At 52.7% G+C, this 21,105-nt stretch overlaps 1 protein-coding gene across 1 annotated transcript; it reads right to left on the minus strand.

The window, feature by feature from the left end:
• Positions 1-158: 158 nt before the first annotated feature.
• Positions 159-19,255, minus strand: Rab8a (RAB8A, member RAS oncogene family). Its single transcript, XM_052162152.1, has 8 exons — positions 19,103-19,255; positions 11,836-11,896; positions 9,084-9,144; positions 6,016-6,093; positions 4,781-4,870; positions 4,344-4,409; positions 3,106-3,156; positions 159-1,268 (listed from the first exon to the last, which is right to left on the minus strand). Exons 1-8 carry the CDS (start codon positions 19,224-19,226, stop codon positions 1,176-1,178), a joined length of 624 nt encoding a protein of 207 aa, XP_052018112.1. The 5' UTR covers positions 19,227-19,255; the 3' UTR covers positions 159-1,175.
• Between the last annotated feature and the right edge of the window lie 1,850 nt (positions 19,256-21,105).

Here is a 21,105-nt window from a genome sequence, read left to right on the forward strand (position 1 = left end):
TTTTACTAAAAGGCAGCTATTGAACCTGCAACCAATCACAGCCACCTGGCGGTGCTGGCCAGGCAGAACTGCTTCTTTGTAAGTGCACTTTAATCTGATTTTCTGAGTGCACTGGTCAGTGTAAACATGGTACATCATAGACGCCAAGGGAGGGCAGGTGACTATTGCTGGTATGTTGGTTTTAATTTCAAAAAAGGGAGAGATTTTGATGCTGACAGTTTGGACTGACAGCAGCTTGGGGGAAGGGTTAGAGTAAAAAGAAAGGTGCTCCCAGACGACACCCTCCCACCAGCACATCTGGTCCCAGTCAGTCTCTCCAGGAGGACAGAGCTGTCACAACCCACTGGGTAACGACTGCAGGGGAGCCCTGTGCCATGGAGCGCCTGTGTGGGTCTCAGGGACCAGGAGCCCCGTGGGCACAGGGCAGTCACCCTGGTTCTCCGCCTCCTGGGTATGCTGCTAGAAAATCAAAGACAGAATCATTTCATGGTGTTAGGAATCTGGAAAAATAAAAAAATCATCTTAGCTAGAAAAGGAACATCCGATTAGAGCTAGCCAGAGGAGGAGGAGATCAGTTTTGGTGCCAGTGCGGCAGGTGGTCATGGGAGAGTGGTGGTGATGTCACCTCAGTCTGGATGGCAGACGCCCATCCTGCTCTGGCCACGGGAGCCGTCCACTCCTTCCAAAATCCTCTACGTGGGCTTTCCTTAGTTTGTGCTTCCCTTTGGTTTGACACGTAAGGAGACAGTGGACACGGCTGTCACTTGTCCACAACTGAGAACATGTGAAGGCAGGTGCCAGGCTTGGCCCTCGGTGGCCCTGTGGTGGTGCTTGGAGCACGGGGCCAGGCAGGCTGGACACTGCCACTGGCCTGCCTTCTGTGGTGGAGGGACAGAAGGCTGGAGACGGAGGCTGCTGTGGCCCCACCCAACCTCTCTCCGTCTGTGGCAATGCGGCAGGGGATGGACAGGCCTGACTGGCAGATGACACAGGAAAAACAGCGGAATTCTAACTCGTTCCATCTCTGAAGGTGGAAAGATCAGATGGTTACTAAAATAATCAATTTCTCAATCGAGTCCGGGCAGCCATGTCCTAGCATCGGAGGTGGAGGCTCGCCCGGGGCAGGCACAGTCAGCTGGGCTGAGCGCAGGCTCAGGACGGCAGAGACCTCGTCCTCACAGGAGAGTGCACCGGAAGAAGCTGGTCCTCTTCTGCTGCTCCACTGTGATCTTGACTCCATGGCTGCTCCCCTGTGGGCTGTTCCCTTCCTGAAGTCACAAGTTTGCTTTGTTACTTACTGGGGCGTGCCAGCTCTACCCACTACCCACAAAGTGCCGTCCAACAGCCTGTCCACGACTGTCCACCCAATCACTCCACCATCCATCACCCCAGATGCGGTCACCCTGGCCAGCTAGCCATCATCTATCTATCCCCTGTTGTTCAACCGTTCTCTGCTAACCACCTCAGTACCCATCATTACCCACACAACCATTCACTCTTCCACTGGCCATCGATCCATCTAATCTGTCTTTGAATCACTACCCACGCCCTATATCATCCCCCACCTACCCACCATCACCCTTCCCACTCCCCTATGACCGATCACAGCCACCCAAACTCTTGCAGCCACTCACCCTCGTCATCACCCACCTTTCCCCTTCTCCAAAAGCATCCGACCGTGTCCTGGCAGTTCACCTCCACAGCCCACCGTCCCCCAGGCCGTCACCCTTTCCGTTTTCCTCCCTACCAACACGCAGACACTTCTTTCCACACCTTCCCTTGATGCCACTGGGTACTGAACTGAGGAACTCGTGGATGCTGGTCCACCGGGCCACGCCCTCCAGTGATACAGATGTTGTTTCCTCTGCTCCTCCCTCCCCCACCTCTTTCCCATCTCCTCACCTACCTATGCTAACACCCCTAGCTCTATCATGGAGACAGTGGCCATTAGGGTTCTGCCTCTTGTGCTCCAGTGGTGCCCAGGTCCACCTGCTGCTAGAGACATAGGACCTAAAATCTAGTCTTTTTCTTACAAAGAAAGCTTTTAAAAATTAGATTTATTTATTATGTATGTGTATGTGCAGGTGAGAAAACAACTTGCATGTGTAGTTTTCTTACAGGGGAGGTTTGGGGTATACTGCGTTTCAAACAGAGCCCCGAGTTGTTGCTACCCCTGCCTAGTATACAGGTTCACAGGGAATGCTGCTGTTTAGATGTAAGCATCAAGAGATGCCAGAGGTCCACCTTGTGCCTCAATGGCTGCTCACAGCCTAGATGAACGTGTGTGTGTGTGTGTGTGTGTGTGTGTGTGTATGACTTGTAGGACAGGCTCTACTTCACACACACTGTTGGGTGACACTTCAGGGGCAAGGCCACACTGTGTCCTAGTTAGTGCCCAGGCTTCAGTGACACGTTGAGCTCAGTCAGGGAAGCTTTGCTTTCTGTTCTTAGCAGTGGCCTGCTAGGGTTTAAAAGGCTACAGTGATGGCTCAGTCAGAGTTTGACCCCAGCACACTCAAAAAGCCAGGTGTGGTAGCTGGATAGCTCAGAAATTGGAGCACCAGTGGCTTTTGCAGAGGACCTGGGTTTGGTTCCCAGCACCCATGAGGTACAGCTTACAACTGTTGGTGACTGCAGCTTCGGGGATCTCATGCCTCTGGCCTCGCAGGTGCCAGCACGCATGTGCCCTCCCTGCCCAAACACCCACTCCTGCATGGGGAGTTCCAGGTCAGCCAGAGCGACACAGGGAGACACCAAATAAAAACAAACAACAAAGAAGGAAGTGTTGGAGTGCTGGCTCAGCAGTTTAGAGCAGCACTGGCTGCTTTTCCAGAGGAGCTGGGTTCAATTCCCAGAACCACATGGCGGCTCCTATCTGTACCTTCAGTCACTGTGGCTCCTGACAGCACTAAGCATGCAGATGGTTCAGACATTCAAGAGGCAAAGCCTTCACACTATGAAAAGGTCTCACACACACACACACACGCACACACACGCACACGCACACGCTCACACGCTAGGTCTGGGCAGTGATGTGCTGCCCTGGTGAAGGATGGCTGCATCCTACAGAACCCACATGGAGGCCTAGGAAGGACTCGGACTCACCAATTTTTTGTCCATTTTTGCTTTGATATCCCTGGCGAGAGTGAAAAATGCCTGTGGAAACAACAGGCTGTCAGTGCCCTCTAGTGGTGGGATGGTGTTGGCTGGAGGGAAGGGAGGTCTCCCAGCCAGCAGGGAGATCCAGTCAGGTCCCCATCTGCCTTCCTCTGTAGAGCACCTTGGAACAAAGGCCCTTCCTTCCCCAGACCAACAACCCTGTGATGTTACTGAGGCTCGTAGACCATGTGAGGCTTGTTGCCCAAAGGTACTGAGTGGTTAACTGCTCCAGAAGGGTCTGGAAGGAGTATCTAGCCATGGCTGTGCTCTCTCCATGCCAATCCCTTGTTTTACTTTTACTGTAGAGTCCAGGCTAGCCCTTGCTACTTGTAGTTGAGCATGCCTTTAAAGCTGCTGTTTCTGCTTCCACCTCCAAAGCACCAGGGCAGCAGCCATCACTGGCAAGCCTGCTTCTTCCTCCCCTAAACCACAGCTACAAATTCCAGTCTGCCAATGCCTGCTGCCCCATGGACGGGACAATCTGAGGCAGGCTGGATTTAGCATCTCCATGCAGTGTTGGCGACCTGGAAAGTGGGGCGGGGGAGAGTGCATGGAGAGTCACCCATGGGTGGTAGCTGGAGGGCTGGCCTGGACAGGAGAAGAATGTGACGGCAGGAGAGGAGTGTGGCCAAGGCTGGGGAGGCAGGCAGGCCCAGGTGGCTTATGAGAGGAGCAGGGGTGAAGGGAACGAACAGGACAAGGTTCTTGGCCACTGTCCTCTGGGCACCTTGTGGAGTGATGTGGGCGATCTAGCTCCCTCTTCCCCCACAGTCTCGATGTGTAGCCCAGGCTGGCCTGGGCAATCATGTCTCAGCTTCCTGCGAGCTAAGATTACAGCTAGCTCTGCAGGTCTGGTTTTGAGTGTCACTAAAAAGCCGAGGGCCAGGTGCCAGGCTGTCACTGCCTTGGGGACAGGATCAGGGCACAGCACCGGGACCTGGGTCCTCACAGAAGATATGAAGTAGTGTGGCTGAGAGGAACACAGCCGTCCAGGTACTGGGCACCAGGACTGGGTACTAGGACTGGAATCAGCTTTATCTCCCTCATCTGCTGTCTAGTGAGAATGTGTCCTGAGTGCCCAACACAGGGTGCCCTGAGCCAGCGCCAATCCCTTTGGACCTTCCAGCCCGGGGGGCCCTGATCCCACAAGCCTATGGCTCGCTGCAGGATCGGACTGGACTTACATTCTCCACGTTGATGTTGGCCTTCGCACTGGTCTCCATGAACTTGATCCCATAGTCGAGTGCCAGCTGTAATGGAGGTGACACGTGAATATAGTGTGGGTTCCCAGTGCTTCCTACCGAGTGGAGACTGGGGTGTGCTGCTACCACACTCAAGCTCAGGGTGTTTCCTTCGCTGTGTGGAGGAGGGAGCTGAGGAGAGGAACGTGTCACCGCCTAAGGCAGCTCTGTTCCCTGCTGTGATGCCAGCTGTGCCTGGCCTTGCTTGGTTCTGGTGACAAGATAAGAGCTCACTGCCAAGCTCTCACTGCTGCTCATGAGCAGCCTCTGTCAGGCCTGGGGTTAGCGCTTCACAAGGATCTCTCCATCTCGGGCAAGTCAGGGAGCAAACAGACTAGGCGGGCGCAACAGCTGATCGCGGGGGCCTGGGCAGCACCCACCTTCTCTCCCCGCTCCTTGGACACCTGTCTCTTGTCGTTCACATCACACTTGTTCCCCAGGATCATCTTCTCCACATCTGCAGAGGCGTGCTGCGGACAACAGGCAGACCAGGGTCAAAGTGCAAGGTGGGCTGCGGACTGCCTGGTGGCTGGCAGCTCATGTCCCTAGTTATCAAACACTTCTGTGCAAATGGCTTACAGGGGTCATGGTCACCAGGCCCCAGAGGCATGACTCCCAGAGCAGATGCTCAGAGATCATAGCCACGCCCTCTACAGCTGTTCTAGGCTAGCCTGTGGCAATCGCATGCACACACCATGGTACATCTGGGTTCCACGATCTGGGTCTAGGAACTCAACGGAGGATATCAGGCTTGCTGGCAAATGGCTTTACCCACTGAACAGCTTGCCAGCTTACCACCTGCTTGGATCTTTCAACTCTCTCTTCTCTGTATTCGAGAACAAGGTGGTGCCTAGAACAGCCAAGCCTTCCTGCTCAGCACCCAGGCTAGGCTCAGCTCTGACTTCTCTCCTCAGCAGCTCCTCTGTAGAAGGCACCATGCTTCCCAAAGGAGAGAGCATCAGAGCAGCCCTGCGGTGGGGGAAACTCATTCTCTGCTCCCTGCCACACCTCCTGTCTGCCAGACGTTCACTCAGATTTTCCCCCAAGTCAAAATCAGGACTCCTCTTTGACCAAGATGACTTCTGCAGCCAGGGCAAAGGCCTGGTCCCAACACAAGCCCAAAGCAATTGCTCATAAACAAAGGGCTTGCATCTCTGCCGGGCCTGGGTGCCACCAGTCTTGGGTCCAGAGTGACAAGTGCTCCTGTGTGGTTTTGTAGACAGGTGAAACTCTTGACACCTTAGATCCAATGCCCCGCCTGCTTAGTCACCAGGGCTAAGGTGCAGCTGGCCAGGGAGGGATGGGTGTGGCCAGCACCTGGACAGAGGACAGAGGTGGCTCTGGGAAGGGAGCTGGACGGACTGCCTCCTTGTCCCTTCACATTCAGGGTCTTGTTCTATGACTGCCTGCTGACCCAGGGGTGGGCTTGGACAAGCTCAGACCCTGTGGTACAGCAACTCAAAATGTTTGCGCCAAATCGCACTGTGTGGCTCCTGGGCCAATGATGATTTCAGGTGGACAGCAGGGGTCTTGGCCCCATTCCTCTCTCCTTCTGTCCCCCAGGTTCCTGGCTCTGAGGCACAGCCCAGGAGAGGAAGCAAAAGGGAACCCTTACCTCCTCAATGTTCCGAATCCAATTCCGGATGTTGTCGAAGGACTTCTCATTGGTAATGTCGTAGACCAGCATGATACCCTGGGTGGGCAGAGAGACACGGGCTTCAGGTGGTGCACCCATCAGGACTGGGTGTGGCCGCTGCTGCAGATGACCACTGTCTCCGCCAGCTGGTCGGAGACATCTTCTCTACCTCCACGGTGAGCTTTCTGACTCCCAAGCTGGGCCTTACCACACTCTGTAATGAGCCTTGTTGGCTCCCTATGCCATCAGAAATATGGGCCTGGACCGCCAAAGGCCTCCAGACTCAAGCAGTGCCTCTGCAGGATAGCTGGCATGACATGTACTGTGTGCTAGGCTTACAGCAGGCAGCAACTGGGGCTGGGTGTACTCAGGCCCTACCTTTGCAAGGGTTGGGATCCCACCATGTCTGACCCCATCCATGTGCCTTCTAGTGACTCAGAATGGAGATCGAGAGACCAGGATAAGTGGTCTCTTCAGATCCCTAATGAATGTGAGGGGACACCTGACTGGGTCCACAGATCCAAAAGACCCAGAAAGTGGCCCCAGCCCAGCCTAACGCTCCTGACTCAGTGTTACTATAGAGGAGAAACTGAGGCATAGGGAGATAGACCTTTTTGATTAAGATGGAAGTCCATGAAACCCGAGCGCTGGTTCATGCTCGCAATCATAACACTTAGAGGCTGAGGAAGAGACTCTTGCACGTTGACATCAGCCTAGGCTACATGTAGATTCCCCCCGCCCCACCCCCCACCCAAACCCAGAGGGCACTGAATCAGAGAACAATCACTCTCTGAGAGAGACAGAGAAAGAATATTTGTGTGTGTGTGTGTTTGTTTGTTATTTTTTTGACAGGGTTTCTCTGTGTAGCCCTGGCTATCCTGGAACTCACTCTGTAGACCAGGCTGGCCTCGAACTCAGAAATCTGCCTGCCTCTGCCTCCAAAGTGCTGGGATTAAAGGCATGCGCCACGACTGCCTGGTGCAGCAGCCCATCTCAAAGGCTGCCCACATTTGCTGTGGAAAAGGACAGCAGAGGCATAGGTCAATGGCAGGCCTGTGTCAGGGCCTGGGTTCCATTCCCAGGCCTGAAACCAGACTCAAATAAAAACAAAGTGACATGGGTTGTCACTAGCCTGTGCAGAGTCTAACATCCACCAACGTTAGCACCCAGGAGGCCGATGCTGAGGCTCACCACACGTCTGAGGTGCAGAGATGGTGCCAAGAGAAAAATCAACCTAGCTGTGACAGTGGTTGCCTTTAATAGCAATACTCAGGAGAAGGCAGGGTCAGGCAGGCCTCTGAGTTCAAAACCAAGCTGGTCTACATAGTGAATTCCAGGCCAGCTAGGACTACACAATGATACCCTATCTCAAAACAACAAAACAAAAAATTGGGCTGGGTAGAATGCATGAAGCCACAGGTTCCATCATTGGTTCCTTGTAAACCAGACATGGTTTACATGTGTGTAAGGTGGCACAGACCTGTCATCCTAGCATACAGGACACTGAGGCAAAAGGATCAGAAGTTCCAGACCAGCCTAAGCTACACAGTGAACATATTTCATCAAAATAATACTGAAGGAGATTCCCACCATGTTGGTGCTGGTTCAGGCTCAGCCAGTGAATGTGTGTGAGCTCAGACAGGCTGGCCTGCCAGGTCTCAGGGTCCTGTCCACACTTGTACTCAGCAGGGCACAGTCAAGGAGATACCAGGCTAAGACTGAGGGTGCTATCAGTCATGGGAGTGTGGGCTCAGGCCGACTATCTGAATCTAGAGTGGTCTAAATAGCTCTCTTCAGAGGACAGAGGTAGCGCCGACCCTAGTGTCCTTGAGGGCAAAACCGGATTAATTTTAACAAAGATGCTAAGGTTGCAGACCACAGGACTGAGTTTCCAATGTTGGCTGCCCTTCCTGAGATACTCTAAATACTTAATCTAACGTCACTATTCATGCCTGTTGCCCCAGGCTCCTCAAGTGTCCCCTGAGTTCTCAGGCATCAGGCCTGCACAAGGAATGAGAGTCGCACTGTCTCACAGTATGGACAGCGTGTCGGGAAGACCTGGGAGCCTATGCCCCAAATGCCCGCTGGGCTACAGAGGCACAGGTGATGGAATGGCACTCTGGGGCAGGTGTCCATCTGTTTTCCCTCCTTCTGAGAGGAGGTAGGCTGGGAGGTGGCTCAGGGTTCTGGGCAGGACTGAAGTGGTTCCTCCTGCCTCCTGTGTCCCTTCATGCCCTGTTTTGCATAGTTTCACACAAGCAGCACCTGGTCAGAGTGGGTCCCTGTCCTTTCCTGTCTAACCCCCATCTCCACAGGGAAAATTTGTCGGGGTGAGTTTGTTAGTGCAGGCCCGGGGGAAGGTGGAACGATGAAAATCCCAAGTCCAGCTTTCAAGTTGTTCTAGTAAATTCTAGAGCACCGATGGCCTCTCTGGAGGCTAGCTGAGGCTTGTCTTCACCTGAAGGATGGTTTCCTGGTGCTCCTCTCATCCCTACACTAGGTCTGAGGTCTGGAGGGGGGCCTGGCTGTGATATATGTGGAGATAATGTTTCAGCGAGCTGGTCAGGGCACACTGACCTCTTTAAAGCTGGTTCGGGTCCTGAGTTGCCGAAAGAGTTGGAACACACAAAGGTTGGCCAGGTGTGGTGGCACACACCTGTGATATCCTAGCCTGAGGAGGCTAAGGCAGTAAAATGGTAAGTTCCCAGCCAGCCTGGACTACAAAGTGAGTTCTGGGCTAGCCTGGTCTTACTGGTAAGTTCCAAGCCAATGAGAAGCACTCAAGGAACAATGTTGGAGGGTGACCTGACCTCTGGTTTCCACACTCACGTACACACATGCACACACAAATACATACATACAACATCTTATAAACATATAAACCAAGCTGGGTGCACTTGAGAAGTTAAGGCGGGAGGGTTTTGAGTTTCAGGCCAGCTTTGGCTACATGATTGTTTTGGCCAGCCTGGGCTACATTTTGGGACTGTTTTAACAGGATGAAACAATAACAGTAGAAGTCAATCACTTAGGCCTTAGTACGTCATTACCATGGCACCCCTGTAGTAGGCTGTTGTGATTGTCCGGAACCGTTCCTGGCCGGCTGTGTCCCTGGAAGCAAAGAGGAGGGTGTCAGTGTCGCCCATGGCCTGCTGGACGCCCCCCTCGATCCCCTCCTGCTCAACAAAGAGTCAACTTTGCTTCTGTGATTACACAGAAGAGGATGTGGAAGGGTAGACCACAGCCCTTCCGAGTCCCCTGGACAATGTCCCGTTGGACCGGACTGGCTCCAAGGTATTGTCCTGGGGTCCCTGCAGTTGATGCTGAGGGTGGGCTGCAGTAGTAACTGTCAGGAAGAGTGGGGTGAGCTCAGGGGCTGCTGCTCCCAAGTGCATTCTGTCATTACCTGCATGAAGGAGGTGGTGTCCAGGGATGTGGCATTTGAGTTAGTGCCACCTGGGTATATGGGTGTGTGATCTACAAACAGGTGTCTTACTGAGCTACATACCCACCTGTCATTCTGGCACTGGAGAGGCCTAGGCAGGAGGACTGTGAGTTCAAGGCCAGCCTGGGATACACAGCATGATATAATACTGTCCCAGAATAAGAAAGGGACAGGGTGTGCCTGGTGGTAGTGTTTGCCTAGTACACACAAGGTCATAGGTCCATCCCTAGGCCTGGAGGAAAGTGACTTACTTGAGCCCTAGCTCCTCCTCAAGGGCCTGGATGTCTGGATGCCACAGAAAGGCGCAAGGCTGACCCCGAGCTCCACATCTTGCCCGCAATGTCTTTTGCACACATGCTGGAGAACTTGCGGGAGTTGGTTTCTCCTAGGTCTAGGTCTTGGGATTGCACCCAGGGTCACTGGGCTTTGCAGAAAGCACCTTTACTTGCTAGGCCATCTTGCTGGCCCCTTGACTTTGAATCTTACTTTATTATGGCACAGGGGACGGGACTCCAGTGCTGTAGGTATGCTAAGGCAAGTGCTCTGTCACCGAGCCCTGTCCCAGCCCCAAGCCTGCCCCGTCATGTTAATTCTAGGCTGACGTGCTTCTAGGCTGACGTGCTGGTGGCATCTGCAGAGAGTGTGCATGGTGAGAACGCGGTCACAGCCTGGGCCGGCCTTCCGGTCACCTTCCGTGGCTGACAATGCAGCAGCGAGTCGGAGAGGGAGGGGCTGGGCAGGCGGCTTGGCTTGCTGGAACTGTCACTTTGGACTTGGGCACAAAGGCTGCAGCACAGCCACTGTGTTGGAAGTGGAGGATTTCTATGGGTTGTAATTTACCATGTGGCCAGGACTGATGACCGAGCCCTAAGGACAGACAGGGATTCTCCCTTGTCCAGATTCAAGGTCTGGTCAGAGTAGGAGGTGGTGACTAGCTAGAGATAAGGGGATGGAGGAGGCCCCTAGAGACACTGGAAGCCAGGTGATGGCTCATGCTGAGACTAAAAGACACCCGCCCCACAGGGAGGGGCACCTGGGCTCTCTGCCCCCTCACACCTGGCTGGCTGAGTGTTGATCACACTCTTCTGTTTGTTCTGACACAGGTTGTCACCATGCAGGCCACACTGGCCTAGAACTTACAGTGACCCTCCTTTCTCTGCCTCATGAGGACTGGAGTGACAAATGTATACCACTGCTCTTGAATGTGACTTGGTCTGTTTATCTGAATTCAGCCTCCCAGGATGCTGAATTACTTCCCAGTCCACATCAGTGACGGGGTCCTAGGTGCTCAGTCTCCTAACCAACCCTGGCTGTGGAGGTTACCTCCAGGGCTGACGACTGGGAGCACTTCTGGCTGCTGGGTCTGGCCTTAGCTTTAAGGTTGTTTGTGGGTTTTAGGTCCACACACCAGGAAGTGAGGCCTCAGTTCGTCTCAGGGGAGAAAACAGGAAGTGGTGTGAGGCCTTGAAAATCTGGGGTGAGGTCATGGGCTCAGAAGGAAGCCTCCAGCTGGGTGTGGTGGGGTGTGGAAGCCCACGTCACCCTAGAGCCTGAGAAGCTGAGGCTGAAGCCTGAAGTCCCAGGTTACCCTGGGTTACCTAGCATGGTGAGACACTGTTACAACAAAAGAGAAAGAAGGAATTCATAGCCCAGGAGTCTTATGTTACTCCTCTGCCTACTCTCCCAGCTCCTTGGGAGGACCATGACTTATGACATATTTGCTGGGTACTGGGCCTCTCTGGGATCCTATCCATTCTCACATATGAAAGGTTCCAGAATTTTTTCTTTCTCTGCTGTCTCTGCTACCTCCTGGCATGGAGGGCTCTCTCCAGGTTCAGCGTAATTCTCATGAACCCTGGGACACTGAGCTCACTGGATAGGGTGGCTCTTCTCTCACAGGTTATGTCCCTAACACAAATGTTAGGCTCTAGTGGTCAGCAGAGGATGGCTACCTGGGCTGGGTATAAAACTGTGGAATCTTCTGAGGGAAAGGACTATTTTCAGGGCTGGGCACTAAGGGATTTTGCTCAGTTGGCAGAGTTCTTGCCTAGCATGCATGGGGCTCTAAGTTCACACCACCACTGCAAAAACCAGCTGTTGTCCCTGCCATCCCAGCGCTCAGGAACAGGCAGGAGGGCAGGAATGTGAAGTCACCTTTGGAGCAGGATCTGGTGGCACACTCCTTTAATACCAATACTTAAGTGGCAGAGGCAAGCAGATCTCAGTGAGTTGAGGCCAGCCAGGACTACACAGACAGTGTGTGTATGTGGAGGGTATGGGGCACCAGCAGCTCTGCTCCCAGTGCAGAGCCCAGTGAAGGGCCTCGATGCACGGCCATACAAGGCCATAGCACTCACCAGATCTGTAGTTTAATCCTCTTGCCATCAAGCTCTATGGTCCTAATTTTAAAGTCAATTCCTGAAAGAAAAGGAAGAATAAAAGGTGTTACCAAAGGCAGGCCACTTCCTGGACTGCAAGCCTGGCCTGGTAACAGGGCTGTGGCTTCTGAAGCAGCAGCAGCAACAGCACGCTGGGTCCTCGGGCCCGGGCCCTCAGTGTCCTCTGCACAACAAGGCTGGAAGCTTCTGGAAGTACAACAGTAGCTGATGGGAAGTGGGAGTGGGAGACAGGCTCTTAAGGCCCCGGGCCAGCTCTCCCTTTCTGCTGCTCCTGACTCAGCCTCACAGTGAGCATCCTGAAGCTGTCTACAGGCTGTGGCCTGCCACCCCACAGTGTGTGGTGGGCGGGCCATGTCCTCTTTCCTCAGTCACTGAACAGCTTCAGTTACTTACTTATATTTTTGAGAACAGAATCCCATGAACTCCTGACCCTCCCGCCCCTCCCTTCTGGGTGTTGGTGTGCTGGGCGTGATTCGTCACACTGCCTTCTCCCAGTGGCTCTGGTTGGAACTCCAGGCCTTGCTGTGGATGCTACGAAAGTGCTTTACCTCCAAGACAGGGTTTCTCTGTGTAGTCTGAGCTACACCTTAAGCCCAAGGTCTATAGAGAAGGAACAGTGGGTGCCAATGAGCTTTCAAGTCACTCTCAGGAGAGAGGACAACAGAAGGAGAGGTGGCACCATCAGGGAGGGGTCTTGCTTGGCAGGCGGTGGTGGTGCACACCTGTAATCCCAGCACTCTGGGAGGCAGAGGCAGGCGGATTTCTGAGTTCGAGGCCAGCCTGGTCTACAGAGTGAGTTCCAGGACAGCCAGGGCTACACAGAGAAACCCTGTCTCGAAAAAACCAAAACCAAAACCAAAACCAACAAAACAAAACAAAAAAAGGAAGGGGTCTTAGGTAACTCTGGAGCAGGGCTCTGACATGTAGCTGGCAACCATCTGTACAGAAGAAAACCTGTGTATACCAGGTGTGCTCAACAGCCATCTATAATCCAGCACTTGGGAAGTAGAGGCAGAAAGGCCAGCAGGTCAGGGTGAGCTACATAGTGATTGCGAGGCCAACCTATGTAATAGCGGGTCTCAAAATCAACCAAAACCAAAACCAACCCCAACTGTAACTATGCCCCAAAGTTGGCTTTAGCTCTGGAGCTGCCAGTGGTCTACCAAGAGTCAGAAAGACCAGCTAAGAGACTATCTATATGGTGGGAGATAGCTCAGTCATGGAACTGAATGAAAGACACCCAGCTAATACACTGCAGAGGGGCTCAGAAACGCAATGCCGAGTGAGAGACACCAAGTGAGAAAGGCCACATATGGAGGACTAGGCTGATGTGAAGTGTCCAGAGCAGGCAAATCCAGAGACAAGGACAGTGCCTGAGCTTGCCAGGCTGGGACGTGGGGAACAGAGAAGGCTGAGGGGCATGAAGATGCTGGTGTTTCTTTCTGGCACAAAGAGACATTCTGAAATTTATTATGGTGATAGATGTGCAACTCAAAGCACACCAAAAGGCACTGGGCTATGTGCTTTAAATGGGTGATCAATGAGATGTCAGAGATGGTAAAGCTTTTTTTTTTTTTAAATTAAATTAAATTAAGGGCTGACAAGATAAAGGGTCTTGCTGCCAAGCCTAATGACTGGGTTTGATTTCTGGGGCCAACACGCCACTGGCCCTCAAAGGCTCATGTATTTAAATGCTTGGTTGCCAAGAAGTGACTGTGTGTGAAAGAATAGAAGGATTAGGAGGTGTGGCCTCGTTTGAAAGGTACATTATTGGGAGTGGGCTTTGAGGTTTCCAAAGCCCATGCTAGGCCCAGCCTCTCCCCCTCGGGTTGTGGACCAGGGTGGAGCTCTCTCAGCCAAGGTCCCATACATGCCACCACGCTCCCTGCCAGGATACAGACTGAACCTCCAAAACGGTAAGCAAGCCCCAATTAAACACTTTCTTTTCATAGCGCCAGAACAGTGAGTAGGACAGTGACCCCGGCGGTCCCCGGCGGTCCCCACATCCCCAAGTATCCCAGGAGCTCTCACACCTGCTCTTCTCTTCTGCAATGGTCTCTACTTCCAGTCACCTGGTGCCCCTTTCCTGCTCAACTTGTTCAAAATGACTTTGTAGGGGCTTTCATCCACCAGTACCATTCCAACACTAGACACACCACAAACACACATCTCATGATGTGCAAGAGATGGCTCAGGACCCTACACCAAAACCTGCTGATGCTCAAATCCCTCTTATACTATGACGGGTTATTTACATAGGAATTCTGAGTTAATTCCATATATTTTTCTTAATATACATTTTCGGAAGGTGGGGGTACACCTGTATCTATTGAGCCATCTCATTGGCCTGCATTATTTTTAGACAGGATTTCACTGTTTTACTTTCCCTTTTCTGGAGCTATCAACAGGTGTCTGTCTAGTCAAATTCTAACAACAAACCAAAGGAATAAATCCATCCAAGCCCTGATGATTGAACCATGTGGACTTAGTCATAGGAGCATAGGGGAAGGGGGTCACTGAGTTAACAGACCTCCATTGCCACAGGGATAGAGTCCACTCTTAGCCTTACACACCATGTACTCTAGAACTCATTGTGACCTTGTGCTTGGGGACAGAACCACAGTGTGCTGGGAGGGAGGTGCAGGAAGGAGCAGTGGACAGAGGGCAAAGGTCTGCTGACAATAGCCTCCCCATGCCACCTTCAGTGATGGTCAACAGTAGGGCTCTCAGCTGCTATAGATGGTTACCAGGCGTGAATCTGAGACCAGCCAGGGAAACAGAGAGAGGGGGTGGGGGAAAGAGAGAGGAAAGGGAAGGAGGAGTAGCTCTTACACTCAGGATGGCACTACAGACTCTGCAGCCCAGGCTCATCTGGGAACTCGCAGTGATTCTCCAGCCTCGGCCACCGTAGTGCTGATTACAAGCATGACCATGCCTGGGTCCTCTGTAGATTTCCAGTCATGTCTAGAGGAGACACAAACTACCCATTGCCCAGGCTGGCAAATGATAAAGGTGCTTGCCAATAATCCCAATGACTTAAGTTTGCGTCCCAGGACCCACATAGTGAAAACAGAAAGCCAACTCCTACAAGTTGTCCACACGTGTGCATACACCCCAATTAAACTAATAAATGTTATTCAAAACCTTTTAAAAATCTGGGAGTGGGGCTATGGTTTAGGGGCGGAGGGCTTGTCTAGCCTGAAGCTAGGCTCAGTGCCACTGTAAAGTAAGGTGGGAGTACACATCTGTCACCCCAGCACTTGGAGGTGGCAGCCAGCAGGATGTTAGGAGTTCAAGGGCAACCTTGGCTACAAATAAGTTTGAGATTACTTGGTGGGCAGGAGTTCTGGGCCAGCCTGGCAACCTAGCAAGTCAGTCAGTCAGTCAGTCAGTCAGTCAGTCAGTCAGTCAGTCTCGCTTTGCTTTCTCTCTCTCTCACATACACACACACACACACACACACACACACACACACACACGACTGGTGGAACAGCTCAATGGGTAAAGACACATGCCACAACGCCTGAGTCTCATCCAGGCCCCGCATGGTGGGAGGAGACAACTGACTCTGTCAAGTTGTCCTCTGACCTCTACACATGCACCATGGCAGGAGCATCCAACACAGTGCTCACACAGCAAAATCCCGGGGCCAACCTCTACACCCAATAAACTGGGTCCAGGTGCACCCAAGAGTTCAAGGTCATCTGCAGCTACCTGGGGACTTCGAGGCCAGCCTGGGCTACATGAAGTCCCATCTTAAACAAGAGATAACACAACTACAGTGTCTACTGGAACAATGCATGGGTCTGAGCAGTATGTTGCAGGCCCAGGTTCACATCATAAATAATTCACAGGGCTCTGTCACATGGCCACAGTTCTAGAAAGTAACCAGCACCCAGTCCTGGTTCATTGATGACCACAGTGAAGGCTGCTGGCTGCCAGTGTGGAGAGATGTGGCTTCCTGCACAGCCTTGGGACATACTCTTCCAGAGACATCTCCCAGTGTGTCACACAGAGGTCCAAGGTCAGTGCGTAACCAACCACAGTCACGAATCTCGCTTCGGTCTGGAGCCCTCCCGGTTCTTATTAATGTACAAATTGAGTGAGGAACTGTAAACGTTACGAGGCTCCAGAATTATAAGGCTGTACCCTTGAGGTCAAGGAGAATAACTTTTCTAGAAGACAGAGGTCTGTGGGAATGTGATACCGACCCGGGAAGCGAGGAATCCTGGGTTCAAATGGAACCTTCACCTCACTGGGTGATCGTGAAAGTCACACCCACCTCACTATAAAGGATGAGGCCAGTCTCCTCAGGACCCTGAGGACTAAGTAGGTTTTCTGACCAAGAGTTTTAAACTGGGCTGGAGAGATGATGGCTCAGCAGTTCAGAGCACTCACTGCTTTTCTAGAGGTTCAATTCCTAGCAACCATGTGGTGGCTCACAACCATCTGTAATGAGATCTGATGCCCTCTTCTGGCATGTCTGAACACAGTGACAGTGTACGCACATATATAAATCTTTAAAAAAACAAACAGCCGGGCGGTGGTGGCGCACGCCTGTAATCCCAGCACTCTGGGAGGCAGAGGCAGGTGGATTTCTGAGTTCGAGGCCAGCCTGGTCTACAGAGTGAGTTCCAGGACAGCCAGAGCTATACAGAGAAACCCTGTCTCGAAAAAAACAAATCCAAAAACAAACAAACAAACAAAAAAAGAAACCAAGTTTTAAACCATCCAGATGGATGTGGTCAATAGTCAGATGCCCAGCTGATCTAAGTTGGGGCCCTTGGCTCCATCCCCAGTATTTCAAACAGAAAAACTGAACAAACAGATATGAGATGCAAAATAAGCAACACAGGCCAGCAAAACTACATGGCAGAAGGAGAAAACCGACTCTCAGAAGTTGTCTTTTGACACTGGAATTTGGGAGCCAGAGGCAGGTGATTTCCATGAGTTCCAGGACAGTCTGGTTACATACATAGCTAGCCTGTGTCAAACAAAGCAAACAAGGGCTAGGGACATGGCTCAATCTCTAAAGTGCTTGCACAAAAGCATGAGGAGAAAGAAGGGTCCTGGGACGTGCTGGCCAGTCAGCCTCAGTGCTTGGTGAGCTCCGGGTTCAGTGAGAGACGAGGCAAAGATAGCTTGGTAGGTGACGGTACTCACCCCTAACGCTGACAACCTGAGGTCAAGCGGAAGGAAAACAGACTTTAAAAGTTGTCGTTTGACCCACACATGTGCATAAGCACATGTACTTCCCAATAAAATAATTTAAAAAAAATGAGGTGAAGATTGAGGAGCTATCCCGGCTGTTCCTGCATGCACACAGAACATGCTCACACACATGATGCATGCATGCCAAAGCAAACAAAAACACTCCTGAACTAGTGTCGCCATGCTGGTGCTGACTAGGAAGTATCTGAGGACGGGAAACTGAGGTCTGTGTTGAGAAGAAGCCAGAGCCTGTGGGTAGCTGCTGTCACTTCCTGCTTGGTCCTCACCTGAGGGTAACTCCAAAGCTGAGTGCTTGGGTGGGGGAGGGAAAGGTTTTAGATGCACCTGTGCTCAGGGTTACCCTGTTTCCTCCAGACTGACCCCTTCACTGGTTGTACAGATCTAATCTTCAACCACCCAGGGCACCAGCCAAGACAGACAGTGCCACACCTACTCTAAATAAATTTGGATCAGAGAGGGTTAGAGCTTGCTCAACCCAGAATTCAAGTATGATGATTCCCTGTCCAGCTCCTTGTATTTGACGCCTCACAGGTGACTCTTTCAGAGCACTGACTGGGAAGGAGATACTACATGGTATCAGCACATGATGGTGAGGCCAGGCAGACAACAACTTAGTTGACATTACACAGAAACCATCCCCTCGCTTTTCTTTCCAAGGCGTGGTCTCATGTAACCCAGGATGGCCTTAAACACTCTATGTAGCCAAAGATGACCCGAACTCCCGATCTTCCTGCCTCCCCCTTCTTCTTTTTATTTTTATTTATTTTATTTTTTTATTTTTTTAGACAGGGTTTCTCTGTGTAGCCCTGGCTGTCCTGGAACTCACTCTGTAGACCAGGCTGGCCTCGAACTCAGAAATCCGCCTGCCTCTGCCTCCCAGAGTGCTGGGATTACAGGCGTGCGCCACCACTACCCGGCTCTGCCTCCCACTTCTTAGTACTGTTATTACAGGTGTTCACCACCACATCTGGTTTCAGGGTGCTGGAGATGGAACCCATGATTTCAACAATGGAGCCACATCCTGACTAGGGATAAACCAGGCTTAGTGACCATTCTCTTGTTTCAAGGCCACACAGTCTGACAGGCCACTGTGTCTGACAGGATTTACTTCTAGGTAACACTCAATGTGAGCCACCAATAGTCATGGTAAGGCACATGGTAAGCACCGTTTTTGACATCAGGACTGGGGCCATCACAAGCCAATTCTGTTCAACTGTGCTGTGCGGCAGCCCTGGGGAAAAGCTGTTCAGAAAGTGACAGGTGGTGCTCTTGGCCCAGTGACAGGGAAGGCAGTCAAGACTGCAAGGAGCCATGGCTGGTCTTAGCTTCTCACTGGAACTTTTTATCTTGTATTCCCACCTGGCGGACAGGTACTGTCAGCACTCCTCAGAGAGAAGTGCAGGAGAACTTTGGGTTGGAGTCCTGACTTAGATGTGGACCACTGGTGCTGGTCCTTTGAAGCTCTGGAATAGCTGAACCTTGAATTTTGGAATCAGACACACCTGGGTTCAAATCTCACCCCTAACTCCAGTAGACTGTGACCTTCAGTGCGCGCCACACCCTTCCTCAGCTTCAAATTCCTCCTCCAGGGACACAGCAGCAAACACTACAGATGTCAACTGCACATGCCAAGCGTGCCACATAGGAAACTATGCACAAGGTCAGGTGCCTCAGTTTCCACTTTTGTAAGATGGGGGGGGCTCCCCGGAAGAACAGTCTAGAGGTCTGTTGTAAAGACACAGAGTTGACAGGCTCCAGGACCCCAGCCCAGGTCAGGCTCTTCCGCAGCCTGCACGTCCCTGTCTGCGCCTTGGTCTCCGGCGTCCCGCCAGGGTCTGGGCTCCCTGCCGGGACATGGAGGCCTTTGCGGTTCTCGGTCCAGCCCCGTGACCCTCCCGGATCCTCGGCCCGAGTGGATCCTGAGTTGATCACTCTGCCCAGACCTACAGGGGCGCGCCCAGCCCGGGTCCCCGGCCGCCCAAGGCCCCGCTACCTATGGTAGAGATGAACGTGGAGTTGAAGGCGTCCTCGGAAAAGCGGAACAGGACACAGGTCTTCCCTACCCCCGAGTCCCCGATCAGCAGCAGCTTGAACAGGTAATCGTAGGTCTTCGCCATATTACACTCTCTCCCCGACGGGAAGTACGGCCGGCGCCTCGCCACTGGCTGCTGGGCCCGTCTATCATCTCAGATCCCGCCCCCCTATTGGCCCTACCCGCCGCGCGTCACCGAGGCCGCCGCCCGCCGCCCGAAGCCCCGCCTGTCGCAGGGAGCCCAGAGGAAAGAGGCGAATGCGGAGCAGAGCCGGAAGCAGCCGACCACACAGCCCATTGGTTGATGCTAGGTATAGGGAGATTTGTTATTGGCTAGTGGGTGAGGGCGTCAAATGACCAGCGATGGGTGTGGCCACATCCTGACCCCGCCTTCCTGCGCGCGCCTACCCCTCAGCCCTTCTGCGTCCTGGCCCTGCCCCCGACAGGAGGGACCCCAACAATTCCGCGCGCTGGCTGCTGAGACACTGGAAGGGGCGGGCTTGGTGAACATGCGCAAGCGTACTGGGAAGACGGTTGGGTCTAGCAGAGGGCGCACGCGCGCAGAGAACGCCCCACGTTTCCCGCCTTCGCAGCCCGCGCAGGCGCAGGCAGGGCGTCTGAGTATTTTCGGAGGTTGCAAAAGTGGCGCTGGTTAGGATGTGCTGCCGACCCGCTCCCCGGCCTTGGCGCCCACCATTGGACCTTCTTAGGTGCTGTACAGGCTTCCGCCGTGTGAGTGGCGAACGGGTCTGAGGCAAAGGAAAGTGGAGGCCTCGGGGCAAGTCGGCCATTGCCGTGGGGGATCCCAGGGCCTACGCGGGGGCAGAGCCATGATAAACAATGCAATTCCAAGTAATGGCAGCGTTTTTCCTGTGCCTGCGGTTGCTCTGCACACTAAAAATAAGGCAAGACCCTTCACCCCACACCAGCCCGGTTTGGTAGGCAGTCGTTTTCTCGGTCTGTGATAAGTACACTGAAGCCATAGGTGAAGTGACTTTCCTGGGTTTCAGAGTTGCACTTTCCCCCATCTTTGTATATGTTGAGATGGAAGCCCGGAGCAACGGGAGAACAGTGGAAAAAAAAGAAAGCCACATTAAGATAAACCTCCGAGGGCTGGAGACATGGCTCAGCGGTTAAGACTGCGCTTCCAGAGGCCCTGAGTTCAAGTCCCAGCGACCACATGGTGGCTCACAACCGTCTGTCCTGGGATCCGATGCCCTCTCCTCTATCAGAGGACAAATGCAAATAGAACACTCATGATCCTATTACAGATGGTTATGAGTCACCATGTGGTCGCTGGGACTTGAACTCAGGACCTCTAGAAGATGAGCCAGTGTTCTTAACTGCTGAGCCATCTCTCCAACCCAAACACTAGCTCTTTTGTAATAAACTCTTATTTTTTACTACCTTATATGTCCCTGGCAGATAAGATAAGAGCCCAGAAACCTCTGCAGGTGCCCCTGGGATGCAGATTGGTACCTATAAGAACAAAGAGACCTTGTGCATGCCAGGCAAAGTGCATTGGTGCTGATCGGCAGACCACCACCGAGTACTGACTAGGATTTGTGTGTTACAGCTCCGAGGGGAAAGGCTTCCCCAGTGGAAGTGTGACAGCTCTGCTTTGGCTGGGGAATATTTCCCCAGCTCTGAAGGGAAACGTATATCCTGGCAGTTGAGAGCCAAGGGATACTGCAAAGTTCCTCTGCACAATAAACCTCACACAGGAGATATATTGGGAGACAAGAACCCAGAAGATGGCTGCCCCTGCTCTGGAGAGAGGCAGCAAAGGACAGAGCAGGAGACAGGGTTTATATGGCTTTGTTGGGCAGAGTTGGAAAGTTTTACAGGGTGAAACTTTCTAGGTTGGGGATTGGTGAGTTTTCTTTCTTTTTTTTTTCTTCGAGACAGGGTTTCTCTGTGTAACCCTGGCTGTCCTGGAACTCACTCTGTAGACAAGGCTGGCC

Source organism: Apodemus sylvaticus, chromosome 18, assembly GCF_947179515.1.
Source record: "Apodemus sylvaticus chromosome 18, mApoSyl1.1, whole genome shotgun sequence".
In the NCBI taxonomy this organism is placed as follows: Eukaryota; Metazoa; Chordata; class Mammalia; order Rodentia; family Muridae; genus Apodemus; species Apodemus sylvaticus.

Bases quoted from the DNA above. Each gene is read 5' to 3' on its own strand.
- Rab8a (XM_052162152.1), bottom strand. From the start codon at position 19,226: ATGGCGAAGACCTACGATTACCTGTTCAAGCTGCTGCTGATCGGGGAC. The intron at 11,897-19,102 runs GTAGCGGGGCCT...CTTTTCTTTCAG, and splicing joins CACGTTCATCTCTACCATAG to GAATTGACTTTAAAATTAGG. The intron at 4,871-6,015 runs GTAAGGGTTCCC...TGTTGTCCGCAG, and splicing joins GGATTCGGAACATTGAGGAG to CACGCCTCTGCAGATGTGGA.